We start from the raw sequence: 15,330 nt of genomic DNA, 5'->3' as shown, positions 1-15,330 counted from the left end.
ATCCCTTCACTGTGATGGGGGGGGGGGGGGGGCTGTCACCAGGCTGTTTCGCGCTCATTGGCTGAATCGCTGACGTCTGCAGCCATCAGTAAATTGTCGAGTTGCAATTAACCAATCGTTGTCGAGTTGCAATTAACCAACTCCCTGCTGGATTACCCAGACCACTGAAGCTTTCTATTGACTGGGTTAATTCCCTGTTACACTCAGTATATGAAAGCTCATTGAAAATGGCATGAAGAGTTGAATTTTAAAATAAAAAAAATGTAGCAAGTATTATGTAACACTACAAAACTGATTTATATTAAAAAAAAAAAAAAAAACCCACACGTAGGATATTGCTTGGTTTGCTCCTTTAGCCTGTGTGGTGAAACCCTAGCAGCTTGCGGTGCCGGCAAGAAGTAAAATATGGATGGAAACTTGTGTTTTGTTGCAAACTAGTTGATGGAAATGGTGAGAATACGTCAACATGATTTACTAATTACAGTATCAGGTGAGCAGAGGTGAGCGTCCCTCTCAGCACAGCCGGCCCTTTCGTATGTGATGCCGCCACCCTAATATTAGTGACGGGATCAGAAGTTGTTAGAAAATATAACAAATAATTAGACCCCACAAATCATTTAAAAATAAAAACGTTCTGTAGAGTAAAAGGTTCAAAACGTATCGGGCCTAGAATGTATTTTCAAGCAGACACATCTGACACCGAAGTTTATAAGTTAATATTAATGTTTTTACTATTGTATTCTAATTCCACGTACGTCCGTTGTTACTCTACACCAAAGTGTAGTTCAACAGGGTTCCTCAGGCATCCCTCAAGGGTTCCCTCCAATTATAAGGTCATTTGAAAATTGTTCCAAATACAGAACAATTTACAATGCATCTGATCTCAGACGCACTATTAGAGAGGGTTGGGGTTCCTTACAATGCATCTGATCTCAGACACGCTATTAGAGAGGGTTGGGGTTCCTTACAATGCATCTGATCTCAGACGCGCCATTAGAGAGGTTGGGGTTCCTTACAATGTATCCGATCTCAGACGCGCCATTAGAGAGGTTGGGGTTCCTTACAATGTATCCGATCTCAGACGCGCTATTAGAGAGAGTCGGAGTTTAGCAGAACTTCACAATATAATTATAGGGTTTCTTAATCAAAAAAAGTTATAAAAACAATGCCAGGGGCATGGGATGGTTTGAAAAGGTTTAACAGTAACGGCGGGTAAATCTGCATTCTGCACCAACTTCACTCGAGTTCTCCTGCTAATCAGACAGCAGTGAGACCAGGTGCCAAACCATAAATGTCGCTAAAGAAAAAACGACGTACAATGTTCCTGGTATTTGTTGTGCTGTTCAGATTTTACCTTGTATCTTTATTTAAAAAAATACATATATTACACATTTTACATTCTTAAAGAAGCTTTGAAACGTAAGTTTACTAAATGGCTGATTGATTTGATGTTCTTGCAGCACCAATACTCAGTGCCAAGTATGACTTGCACCTCTACAGATGATCCCGTCAGTTTTCAAGTCTCTGGAGTCATGTGGCAGGCTCTGGGCTCTGTTACACAACATGTTATTTTTAAACTGCTCAGTAATTTGTAGCATGTGTAGTGCGAGCGAGCCCGGGGTTTCATGGCGCTCTCTCCTACACACGCCACAATCTGGTTTTAGTCATATTGTTTTTAAAATGTGAAGGTTTACTGAAGATGACACCGTTTCCCGTGACTGTGTACACTGCAGTATTACAGGCCAGACTGTGACACAGACTGCACCATTTGTGAACAGTACAATACAAACAGCAGACGCATAACACACACCCAGTCACAAAAGCCCAAAAATGGTGGGTGAAGGGCCACGCACAAAGTATGCTGGAGTTGCAATTAAAAGAGAAAGCTCGGCTACTCCGTCCATTCCTGGAGGTCTGCGTCACTAAGGCTGAACAGCAAACGTCTCCATAAGAAACGTCGCGGAATACCCAGTGTGCACTGCTGGTGTTAGGGACTCATACCTAAACGAGGAAGGACTCAGCAATTATGAAGCTTCAGTGATCAGTGCGGCGCGCACCCATTTTTAGAGTCACATGTCTTTCTAGGTATGCTGCCCTACAGAAAGGGGTTGATAAAGACAGGGCAGGAAAGTGCTTCCTTCTTTGCACAGGTGAAAGATCATATCTAGGTAACAGCCGGTTCAATGCGGGCACGTACACCCCATGTTTGATGGTATGGTGCAGATAAGGACTCTGTGACACCTGCAAATCTTTTACAGGACTGAAATAATGAACAAACATTACAAACAGCAGAGAATGTGTTATGAGGCCGAGTGCTTCCACTTTCCTGCAACACAAATACCGATGCTGCCAACGGGGAGAAAACATTTACCTGAGAGGAGGAAGTTCTGGCATGCAATGCTCAGCACGTTTGTTTCTAGGACTGGGAAAAAAGGAAGCGTTTCTTAATTTGACTTCAATGTGCTCAGGATAATTACACACACATATTGTATGCCTGGCTGGGTTTGTTGGGCAGGTGGCAGGATCTCATTGTGATCAACACAAACTACATGCTTTTTTTGACTACACAGGCATTTGCCAAAACAAAGAGCAAGTTATTGTGGGCCAAAGCCCAAAGTTCCTTCCAGTATGATGCTGACCACTCATGGGAGAGTCCGAGCAGCAGCTCATCCGCAATCGCCCAGGCTCGGTTTTAAATGGATTCAAAATACAATAGTTTTCCAGCAACGTTTGTCAGAAGGTCCCAACAATGATTACAGTAAACAATTCAAAACATACAATTGCACGGAATTGTGTTCCAGAGAAAACTGCTGCTCCCAGAAGTAGCTGGAAGTGGTATGGGGGGGGAGGGGAGCTCTCCACACTGTGCCCGACTACAGCCAGCTCCCCACACTGTGCCCAACAGGGCCGGCTCCCCACAGTGCCCCGAGCTTTCCCCCCCCACTGCACTCCAGCTGCGCTGACTCCCCACACTGCTGCATTACGCCCCTCCCCCCCACCCACTCCCCACCACGCCAGGCTCCCCTACAGACACACAGCAAGATATTGCAGATCCCTCTAATAGGGATTCATATTCTTTCAGAAACTGGAGCAGGTCAAAATTGAGTAACTTCCAACCATGTACTGGGGCACGGTCGTCATATGGTACAGACACACAGATAAGTCTTCAACTACAACTATACGGTTTGTCTGTGCTGATAATATGCGGTTTTAGTTTCGCAGAAAATCTTTCCACAGACGCTTGGTTTCAGGAAGTCTGTTTTACACATCGGTAGAAAGTTGGTTTACTGGTGCGCTTTAATACCTTGTAGTAAAAGTATGCACTCAAGTACATAATACAGTACTATGTTTTCATCGTAGCAAGTCCTGCCTAGGATGTAAATAAAAGTGCAGCAATAGTGTGCTTATTAGGTTAAATATCGCAGATTGAGACCTTTTTGGTAATCGTATTTTAAAATAACCTTTTAACCTACAACATTTCCACGGTAAACAAAAACGTGAGGGATATACAATCCTGATCTATTAGAGGCTCAGTCTTTGACCTGACCTGTTGGACGGGGGGGATGGGGGGGGGCTTGGGGACTGGAGTTGAGCACCCATGGTGTAATGTATATTTGTGCTAAGGTCTGTCACCAAGCTGTGTCGGCACAGCACAGATAAACACAAGTCGCTGATTTTGTTCCCGGGGAAAGGCAAAGAATATTTCATTTTCACATGATACAAATAGTTTAAAAAAAGTTACTTGAAAAGTGATTACATCTTTCTAAAGCTGCGCTTATACTGCCGGTGACGCAACCGATGACGTCACCCATCGCCGTCGTGATAGTTGTAATTCAAGTTTAGGCGACGTCGCTGGCTACAAGGCCAGTGACGTCATAAAAGGGGAAGGCAGAGGGAGGGAGAAGCTCTCTGATTGGCCACAAGGAGAGACCGTCGCCGGAAAAAAAAATATCAAATAACAGTGACTACCAGATTTTTCGTAGCCCTGTTGCTTGGTCGCGCCGTCACGTGCACTATAAGCGCTGACGACGGCAACAATGCATTGGTTTTGACGCAACATTGCGGTCACTATAAGCGCGGCCTAAGGAAGCCAGGTATACGGATGAGTTTTACATTTATCATTTTGACCTGCTACAAATGGACTGTCCCTTTAACGTTGCTATGACAAAACGCCTATCATTTTTGGTTTCCCACATTTAAGATGGCTGCCTCCATGATGTAGCCGAATGCTAAAAATAAGTACATTTTAGCAGCACTAGTACTGTTGCGGATTAACATGGAGATGCAGAATCTGGGGCTTAAAATATAGATTATAAAACTAAAAGCCTTCCACGAAAAAGATTAACAATGTGATAGGAGAAAATATGTGTAACTAGCTTTCGATTCACATTTTAGTGTACACATATTGTTACAGCAAAAGAAAAATGTTTGTAAGAATGAATGGAAGCTTTAAAAGCACCATTGCCTTTCAAACAAATACAATAAAAATAATATCCCCCCCTCCCCCTAGGTGGCAAGCAAGGGGTCTCCAGAGGTGAACCGTGCTAATTTCAGCTCTGGGGACCCCCCACGGTGAGATACCAGTATCCCCTTCCGATGGCTGGCTCTCACTGCTGTTTAAAGGTCCCACATCACGCAGGCCAATCGAAAGTTGCAAGGGACGATGTCGCAGCTTCCGATTGACCTGCGTGACCTGTAAACAGACATGTTCTGTGCCTACCCGGAGCTGATGCTGGCTGCCCCTACAGATGTAAGTATCTCGGGGGGGCATGGCGTCCCTGGAACTGAAACCAACAGCGTTCAGCTATGGGGACCCCATGTTTCCAATCTAGTCAATATAAACCAAGAGGTAACGCCACTTTAAAGATCTTTGCTCTATCACAACAAACAGCCCTGAATCACAGCCGAAATGCCAAGGTGTAAAAGACACACTCAAACAGTTACTACCTGGGAACTGAAGATTGGCGAGTTTTCCATACAGGAATTTGGAGAAAAGTCACAAGTGCGGCCATTTTTTAATGAGGGTACCAAATATTTAGCGGCATTTGAAATACAGTGCTACTTTATCTTTCACAACAGCAGAAATCAAGCTGCGCCATTAACTCCTTCTCTGCCAGACTGCCCTGCAAACGCATTGCAAGGTTAAGAACACCAACCCACTTATTCCTGATTATTTAGGAAGCACTGGCTAAACGCCACACATTATCTCAACCACCTCAAAACATTGTTACAAGGACAGAACAACACCGGCATTGAATGGCACTGTATTGTCTTACTTGCTCTATTATACTTTGTGTCAGAGCACTGATGATAAACTCCTCCACTTTTCCAGGCGACATGCCTCACTGTGACAAACACTATAAGCATCGTCAGCAATTAAACAGCAAAACATTTGCAGCACTTTTGGAAAAACCTCAAAAAGCCACATTCTCTCGCCACACAATTAGCTGCTCACTTGGCAAAATAATATCATTATGCGGGTAACCATTGCATAGCGAAGAATGACAATAACAACAACAGGGTGTTGGGTTATTATACAATTACAGAACAGCACTCAGAGAATGAACATATATTCGGTCATGATGTATTATGCAGAGTTAGACATCAATGCTCTGTTTGAGCAGATGGAGGAAGCAGAAGTTTCGGGTGAGAGGGGAGTGTTCGGTTGCATGAAGGATGTCAGTGTGAAAGCTCAGTGCACACGCCTCATATGCTCGATTCAGAACAGGACGACCCTGGGCTGCTCATATTGGGGTAATAAGAACGGGACAATATAAATACAGTGAAACATCCACCTGCTATATAACAAGTCTAACAAGTCCATCACATCCATTAACAGTGCCCTGACGTTACTGTTCTGCTAAAAAGGTTTTAACCTCTTCCATAACACGGCTGTCACAAAAAAACATGTTCCAGGAGCTGGCCAAGCCATCAGACACTATTTTAAATCCCATTATATGTAACTGTCACAAACAATATGATGCCTCATTATTCCTCTGCAACAAATATCAACATAGTGGGATTTTACTGTGGATTTTTTTTTAAATTAGCTGCAAGGCAAAATTCAGCCCAAAACACACAGTTTTCAATACACTGCGCAGAAAAAGTCCCATTTTTCTTAACATTTCTGCAAATATAATATATCCATGCCCCACTGTAACATATCAGTATGGTGGAATGTTACTGTACAATTTGTCATTTACAGTAAAACAACCCAATGACAAGTCTGCGATAATGTACTTTCAATAGAATACATACAGGGCCTTATTCACGAAGCGCTGCAAAGCCATAAGGCACCTTTCTGCCCAGTCACTTAAACGTGTTTTATGGCATTGTACAGTGTGTTATGTCTGAGCACAACTTAGTAAATATGGCCTTACAGCCGCATGCCCCTCTGGCAACACAGAGGTTAATAAATGCTGTTTTATTTGTGTACTTTTTTTTAAGGTGTGTACAATGACTTTAAACAAGTATCCAATCACTGACTAGGAGGGAGCAGGGCTAAACTGGGAACTGAGATTTAACATGCAATTTACAGCTAAATCAGTAATAATGGCTTTATCCATGTACAATGCAAACCTTGCTCGAAGAGCTTACAATCTACATCTCTATACAGACATTCTCCCCCCCCACCAACCCAGTGACATAAGATCGGGGCTGCGAGTGTCATCCCCCCTCTGTCTGACACATCTCCCCCCCTCTCTGGGACATACCCCCGGGCTGTGTATGGGACATCTCCCCCCTCTCTGGGACATACCCCGGGGCTGTGTATGGGGCATCTCCCCCTCTCTGGGACATACCCCAGGGCTGTGTATGGGACATCTCCCCCTCTCTGTGACATACCCTGGGCTGTGTATGGGATATCCCCCCCCCCTCTCTGTGACATATCCCCGGGGCTGTGTGTGGGACATCTCCCCCTGTCTGGGACATACCCCCGGGCTGTGTATGGGGCATCTCCCCCCTCTCTGGGACATACCCTCGGGGCTGTGTATGGGACATCTCCCCCTCTCTGCGACATACCCCCGGGCTGTGTATGGGACATCTCCCCCCTCTCTGGGACATACCCCGGGGCTGTGTATGGGGCATCTCCCCCTCTCTGGGACATACCCCAGGGCTGTGTATGGGACATCTCCCCCTCTCTGTGACATACCCTGGGCTGTGTATGGGATATCCCCCCCCCCCCTCTCTGTGACATATCCCCGGGGCTGTGTATGGGACATCTCCCCCTGTCTGGGACATACCCCCGGGCTGTGTATGGGACATCTCCCCCTCTCTGCGACATACCCCCGGGCTGTGTATGGGACATCTCCCCCCTGTCTGGGACATACCCCGGGGCTGTGTATGGGACATCTCCCCCTCTCTGGGACATACCCCCGGGCTGTGTATGAGACATCTCCCCCTCTCTGTGACATACCCCGGGGCTGTGTATGGGGCATCTCTCCCCCCTGTCTGGGACATACCCCGGGGCTGTGTATGAGACATCTCCCCCTCTCTGTGACATACCCCAGGGCTGTGTATGGGACATACCCCGGGGCTGTGTATGGGACATCTCCCCCCTGTCTGGGACATACCCCGGGGCTGTGTATGGGGCATCTCCCCCTCTCTGGGACATACCCCAGGGCTGTGTATGAGACATCTCCCCCTCTCTGGGACATACCCCCGGGGCTGTGTATGGGGCATCTCTCCCCCTCTCTGGGACATACCCCGGGGCTTTGTATAGGACATCTCCCCCTCTCTGGGACATACCCCCGGGGCTGTGTATGGGACATCTCTCCCCCTCTCAGTGACATACCCCGGGGCTGTGTGTGGGACATCTCCACCCTCTCTGGGACATGCCCCATACACAGCCCCGGGGTATCTCCCCCTCTCTGTGACATACCCCGGGGCTGTGTATGGGACATCTCTCCCCCTCTCTGTGACATACCCCCGGGCTGTGTATGGGACATCTCCCCCCTCTCTGGGACATACCCCGGGGCTGTGTATGGGACATCTCCCATACTCTGTGACATACCCCCGGGCTGTGTATGGGACATCTCCCACCTCTCTGGGACATACCCCCAGGGCTGTGTATGGGACATCTCCCACCTCTCTGGGACATACCCCCAGGGCTGTGTATGGGACATCTCCCCCTTCTGTGACATACCCCGGAGCTGTGTATGGGACATCTCCCCCTTCTGTGACATACCCCCGGGCTGTGTATGGGACATCTCCCCCTTCTGTGACATACCCCGGAGCTGTGTATGGGACATCTCCCCCTCTCTGTGACATACCCCCGGGGCTGTGTATGGAACATCTCCCCCTCTCTGCGACATACCCCCGGGCTGTGTATGGGACATCTCCCCCTCTCTGGGACATACCCCCGGGGCTTTGTATGGGACATCTCCCCCTTCTGTGACATACCCCGGGGCTGTGTGTGGGACATCTCCCCCCTCCTCTGGGACATACCCCCGGGGCTGTGTATGGGGCATCTCCCCCCCTCTCTGGGACATACCCCCGGGGCTGTGTATGGGACATCTCCCCCTCTCTGTGACATACCCCGGGGCTGTATATGGGACATCTCCCCCCTCTCTGGGACATACCCCGGGGCTGTGTATGGGACATCTCCCCCTCTCTGGGACATACCCCCGGGGCTGTGTATGGGACATCTCCCCCTCTCTGTGACATACCCCGGGGCTGTATATGGGACATCTCCCCCCTCTCTGGGACATACCCCGTGGCTGTGTATGGGACATCTCCCCCTCTCTGGGACATACCCCCGGGGCTGTGTATGGGACATCTCCCCCTCTCTGGGACATACCCCCGGGGCTGTGTATGGGACATCTCCCCCTCTCTGGGACATACCCCCGGGCTGTGTATGAGACATCTCCCCCTCTCTGGGATATATCCCAGTCTCTGTACGGGACCCCCCCACCCTCTCTGTACGGGACCCCCCCCACCCTCTCTGTACGGGACCCCCCCCCACCCTCTCTGTACGGGACCCCCCCCCCACCCTCTCTGTACGGGACCCCCCCCCCACCCTCTCTGTACGGGACCCCCCCCCCACCCTCTCTGTACGGGACCCCCCCCCCACCCTCTCTGTACGGGACCCCCCCCCCACCCTCTCTGTACGGGACCCCCCCCCCCACCCTCTCTGTACGGGACCCCCCCCCCACCCTCTCTGTACGGGACCCCCCCCCCACCCTCTCTGTACGGGACCCCCCCCCCACCCTCTCTGTACGGGACCCCCCCCCCACCCTCTCTGTACGGGACCCCCCCCCCACCCTCTCTGTACGGGACCCCCCCCCCACCCTCTCTGTACGGGACCCCCCCCCCACCCTCTCTGTACGGGACCCCCCCCCCACCCTCTCTGTACGGGACCCCCCCCCCACCCTCTCTGTACGGGACCCCCCCCCCACCCTCTCTGTACGGGACCCCCCCCCCACCCTCTCTGTACGGGACCCCCCCCCCACCCTCTCTGTACGGGACCCCCCCCCACCCTCTCTGTACGGGACCCCCCCCCCACCCTCTCTGTACGGGACCCCCCCCCCACCCTCTCTGTACGGGACCCCCCCCCCACCCTCTCTGTACGGGACCCCCCCCCCACCCTCTCTGTACGGGACCCCCCCCCCCACCCTCTCTGTACGGGACCCCCCCCCCCACCCTCTCTGTACGGGACCCCCCCCCCACCCTCTCTGTACGGGACCCCCCCCCACCCTCTCTGTACGGGACCCCCCCACCCTCTCTGTACGGGACCCCCCACCCTCTCTGTACGGGACTCCCCACCCTCTCTGTACGGGACCCCCACCCTCTCTGTACGGGACCCCCGGTCTCACCGGCCTGCGTGGTGTCAGTCAGGTCCTGTCGGGCCGCGCTCCGGGGGAAGTCCCGCAGTTTCCTGCCGCTCAGGCTCAGGGCTCCGGTCACCGCCGCCTCCTCCAGCGCCCTCTCCAGGGAACGGCTCCACGCGGCGGGCCCCTGACCTGACCCCGCCGACCCGTGCCCGTTATAAATAATCCCACAGAAACTGGCCCCGACCGAACCCTCGGCCAACACCGCGGCCGCCATCACACCGAGCCCAACCCTGCACTGCGCAGGCGCGGCCGCCATCCTTCCGCGGCACACTACGCATGCGCGACCAGGCAGACCGCAAACTGGAACCAGGGGGCGGAGAGAGGCGGTACTACGCGGGCCAGGTGACTGCCAGTGCGCATGCGCACCACCCTACCCATGCGCAGGGGTTGGGATTGGCCGTACTGCGTGTCAGGTGACCGCCAGTGCGCATGCGTGGGGGTGGGGAACATCGTTAGAGGTTTCCCCTAATCGATCAGCAAAGATTTATTTATTTATTTATAAAATATTTTACCAGGAAGTAATACATTGGGAGTTACCTCTCGTTTTCACGTATGTCCTGGGCACAGAGTAAAACAAATAATACATGGTTACAAATACAGTTACAGAAATGAGCAGGGTATATATTATATACAAGACATTGCGTGCACAGTTAAAGAAAATATATATTATGGGCGAGTGAAACAGTTACAGACCAGGTTAAGGTGTGAGACAGCCTTAGATTTGAAAGAACTTAAGCTGGTGGTGCATGTGAGAGTCTCTGGTAGGGTGTTCCAGTTTTGGGGTGTACGGAAGGAACGTCCGGATACTTTGCTGAGCCTTAGGACCATGAACAGTCTTTTGGAGTCTGATCTCAGGTGATAAGTGCTGCATGTGGTAGGGGTGAGGAGCTTGTTCAGGTAGCTGGGTAGTTTGCCCAGAAAGAATTTGAAGAAGGCAACACAGGAAAGGTGAACTTTGGGCCTAGACTCTAGTGATGACCAATCTAGTTCTTTGAGCATTTCGCAGTGATGTGTGTTGTAGTTGCATTGGAGAACAAAACGACAAATTGAATTGTAGAGGGTGTCAAGTTTGCTAAGGTGGGTTTGAGGAGCCGAGCCATATACTATGTCTCCATAGTCAATAATTGGCATTAGCATCTGCTGTGCGATACGCTTTCTAACCAGGAGACTTAGGGAGGATTTGTTCCTGTAAAGTACCAGGGTAGATCTTGCTTCCCCGGGTGCCTTTCCGTTTCAATCAATGACATTGCAGCTTCCTATTGGCTTGAGATTTAGCAGCCATTTTTATTCCCCGGGAGGGAGATTTAAACCTGTCATCTTCTCCGGATTGTATCTCGGGAATGGGGAATAAGGCTGCGGTCCCAGTCATGACTGTGACATGCGCGCCCTGCGGGGGGGGGGGAGGCGGCGCGTGCACAGCGCTAACCGCAATCTCCAGGAGAGGGAGCTTGCGACGGGATTGGGCGTGGTCGGGGATTTGCGTGGATGTGGCCATCACGTCACGTGGCTGGTTCGCCCTCATTGGGTGAACCGCCGGTGGGGGCGTGGCCACACCTCCGTCGCAAGGTTTAAACTCAATTTCATTGAGTTGTAAAAAACTTTGCAGTACTGCGCGGCTGCACCTTCAGCGGGAAGGTGACTACTGGGCCCTTCCCCATTGAGGGGCGGTGCTTACACGCACAGCGCACGCTGCGTCGTCCGCTGTGGCAGTTACTGGGACCTGGCCTTAAGGGGGTAGGAGTCAGCTCAGCGGGGTCCGCACCCTGTATAAAAATGGGCGAACGGGTATGGGGGACTGCGTATTTAAATCGTTTTTATGCAGTGAAATAGGAATCAAACCCTTAAGGCTACGCTTATAGTGCCAGCGTCAAAACAAATGCACTGCTGCTGTCGCGTGCGCTTATATTAAGCGCGACAGAGCGACGGCTTGGTCGCGATCGCTGGAAGTCATCTCAATTTGATTTTTCCAGCGACCGCAGCGTGACATCACCGTCACTATACAGTAAGCGCGGCCTAAGTGTAACTATACTCCGTCCGCCCGCGTAGCATCGCGAGTCAAACACTCGGCACTTATTATTGGTAGCTATGGTGTTATATTTGTGCAAACTTTTCAAATGTCACCCTTTTTAGTTTGGCTAAAAAGTTCACTTTGATGCGCAAGTTTGCAACGAGTTCGCTTAATATTAAACAGTCACTGTGCAGGGCTTATTCATGATTCATGCGGATTACTGTCACTTTCAAAATTCGATCAAACTTTAAAAAAATGGGGGGCATAGCTTTTCCTCCACATGGGGTGGACTTGCCCCAAAATGGTTGTCCTCTGGGGGAAGATCAAAGAAGCCTACAATTGGTCATTCCCCTGGACCCTTGATTGTTCCTTCTGAGTATGTCCAGGGTCAGAATCTGGAAAGGGAAACAGCACTCCTTCCTCCACTGGTGGTTCTGCTGCGCCGACCCAGGTGACGGTACCAGGGAAGGTTTAACCCAATCTCTGCCAGAATCTCTCCAGAAAGGCCTCCAGTCACTGGATAGTCCTCCTAACGTCTGTATGGCTCCACCCTACGCGTTTCGCTCCGTCGGGCTTCCTCATGGAGGCTCCACCAGTGGAGGAAGGAGTGCTGTTTGCCTTTCCAGATTCTGATCCTGGGTGCTCCCAACGCCTGTTTTTTGCTTTGCTTCTGAGTTTATTATCTCTTACCTTATTTGCATATAAAAGCAATATGCACCACTTTTTGTGTCTTCTCTGTATTTGCATTTGGGATTCCCTCCCCCTTGTCCCTTCTATTCATTCATCTGATCCTGAGGAACGCCATTACAAGGGTAGGAAAAAACAGGTAACAGCGGTCACTGCTACTCCAAGCAGCCAACGCATTGAAAAAATAAAAAACTTTATTGAATACAAACAGTGAACATCAGCAGCACTGCTGCTGATGTTCACTGTTTGTATTCAATAAAGTTTTTTATTTTTTCAATGCGTTGGCTGGTTGGAGTAGCTGTGACCGCTGTTACCTGTTTTTTCCTCTCCTAACGTCACTTCCGGCTGGAGCACGCCGACACCGCGAGCAGCCGGGACTGAAGCTGCTCACACATCAGCGTTACAGGCAGACTGATACATATTCCGTGAGTACTGACCAGCTGAATTGCGACATCGTTGGACACAGGGTGGAGGTGAGGCCGACGGACACCGGATACATTGACTTACCTTGTGGCACCTTTCTGTACTTCTACCGGAGTATACCTCCTAGCCCACCACCCTGTTTTAGTACGGATAAGCTTATATAGCTTTTATATCATTATCCTTAGAAGAGTGGTGTCTTTCTTCATGACTTACGGACTGGTATAAATCACAGCCCGGGTAGTAGCCTCTGCATACCTAGGGGGTCATCCCCCATATTCGCCATTACAATGGTGTCCGGATTCTACATAGAGTTGGTCACTCCTAATAACCACACTGCTTCAAACACTCACGTACCATGTGAGTGCTTTTCTATGTAGCCCCCTTTCCCTAAGCCTAAGGGAACTACACGGGTAACTATGCGTGCTGCTGTACCTATTTGCTCACAGGAGGCCTACGCCTCCACCTCTGGGAGCCTGGGGTGAGCTCTTTCTCCTTGCAGTGCAGCACCTCCACGTATGAGGGATCCCAGCGTTGGGGGGATAACCCCCTCACAGGAACCGATATACAGTAATAAATAATACACCACACAATGTATGTAACAGGTTTACTGTATACACATACAAACACACACAATAACGGTAATAACTGTATACACAGTATACACCCAATGACATGTGGTGGTTCCCCCAAAGTACTGAGGGTGCTGTGGCACCAATACCCCTGGCGTCCTGTCCCAGCAATTCCCACCCAAGTGTGAGGTAGCGCTAGCCCCTGTGGATGTAGGTGCATGTTGGGTACCTGCCTGGGTACTCCAGTACCCAGGTGCTACCTGGCATAGAGTTGGAGAGGGTCCCATGCAGTGGGGCCCCTAACACAAATCCCCTGTCTCCTAAGGGTCCTGATCCGCCTTGTGGGCTGAGCTGCAGCCAGAGGTCTCACACAATGTCTCAGGGTCCTGTGACCTTGTCCCAGGCCGCAGGGCACCGCGTCCTGTGACCTTGTCCCAGGCCGTCCGGTCACCGGTGCATACATAACAATAAGGGGAAGAGTCACTATCTGGAGCCTTCCCTGCAACACTCCACTACTGGGGTCTCAGGGCCTAGGGGCAAGGCCTAGCCCAGGAAACACTGCTCCCTGGACACTACCTTCTCCTTTGGCTCCTCCGCCCAGACTGACTCACTGGCGCGGAGGATATCCTATTGCTCGCATCCCATTGGCTGGTAGTCCCATGTGCTGCAGTCCCTCCCTCTAGGGATTCTGGGACTTGTAGTCCCGTGTCTGCGTAGCCTTCCTGCACATCGCGCATGCTCGATTACCAAAATGGCCGCCCCATGAAATGGTAATGGTATGAAAAGTTCTAACGAAGTTTTCCCAGGTTTAACAAACTATGAAAATTTGCTCTGAACTGCGGCAGAAGCGAATCGCCAGGTTCACGGATCTCTCTATAAGTGAGGGCTGTTTGTCATAGAAATATATTGCTATGGATGACGTCTTTATTCTACGGGTAGAGATTCTGGTTTTCCGGGTTTATTTTTCGTGTGAAATCGGTGTTGAATTATTTCCCTGGTTTTTGTTTAATTTTATTTGTAAAATCTGTTTATCAATGTTAACAATGGGGGGGAAAAAATGACGTTTGAATTCAGTGTTTATCTAGGCACGTTTTTTTAAAAAATTCCCCATACTTTGAGTTTCCCTTATATCCTATCTGTGGTCGATTTACTCATTCTATTAAGAAATTATGCTTGATTTCCATTTTCTTATTGGTTTTAACTGGAAGTGCAGAATGATCAGTCGGCGCTGTTTTTTTGGCTAAAAGCAGAATCCCTATGTAATGGCTAAAATGATCCCAAAGGGAGAAACGCAGGGATTCACTTTCTGTTTTCCAAATGGCTAAAATGATACCATTCTTTCCATTTATATTAATAACCACTTTATTTATATGGCGCTTTTGTTCCAATGGGACTCAAAGCTTCAGTTCCAAAAAGGAAAAAAAACAAACATTTAAGGTTACAAACAAAACCAAACACAAACACAGGATGGGCCGGTGCTGTAGTTATTAAATGCCAGACAGGTTGTGGGTCATTAATTAAATGCCAGGGTAAGTAGGCAGGTCTTGTGCCTGTTTCTATATATTTCCAAAGAAGGGGCATCTCGGACTGTACGAGGCAAGTTACAAAACGCTGTTATTAGGTTTTGAAAAACAACAGGGAATTACGAAATGCTTGACGTTATTGAAGAGATTATACGTCACTATAAGCTCCTTTCGTGCGTGGTCTTTTGTATGTTTATTTACTTATTTAAGGAAGCTCATTTTCCCTTAGTTGTATTTTTATATACATGAAAAAAATAAAGTCACATACACTTACCTGAACCGGAGTGTAA

General features: G+C 49.7%; 1 protein-coding gene across 9 annotated transcripts in view; it reads right to left on the bottom strand.

The window, feature by feature from the left end:
• The window catches only part of LRCH3 (leucine rich repeats and calponin homology domain containing 3), a 77,038-nt gene extending 66,917 nt beyond the window's left edge, over positions 1 to 10,121 (bottom strand). For 5 of the 9 annotated variants that reach the window (XM_075570933.1, XM_075570936.1, XM_075570934.1 and 2 more), the window contains exon 1: positions 9,813 to 10,121. In XM_075570933.1, coding sequence (XP_075427048.1) covers positions 9,813 to 10,086 — 274 coding nt within the window. In that variant the 5' untranslated portion in view covers positions 10,087 to 10,121. The remainder of the gene's footprint in view (positions 1 to 9,812) is intronic. The other 4 variants (XM_075570939.1, XM_075570940.1, XM_075570937.1 and 1 more) reach the window with 2 other exon arrangements.
• Between the last annotated feature and the right edge of the window lie 5,209 nt (positions 10,122 to 15,330).

This window comes from Ascaphus truei, chromosome 14 (assembly GCF_040206685.1).
Source record: "Ascaphus truei isolate aAscTru1 chromosome 14, aAscTru1.hap1, whole genome shotgun sequence".
Lineage (NCBI taxonomy): Eukaryota > Metazoa > Chordata > Amphibia > Anura > Ascaphidae > Ascaphus > Ascaphus truei.
This window is presented reverse-complemented; position numbering and strand designations above follow the sequence as displayed.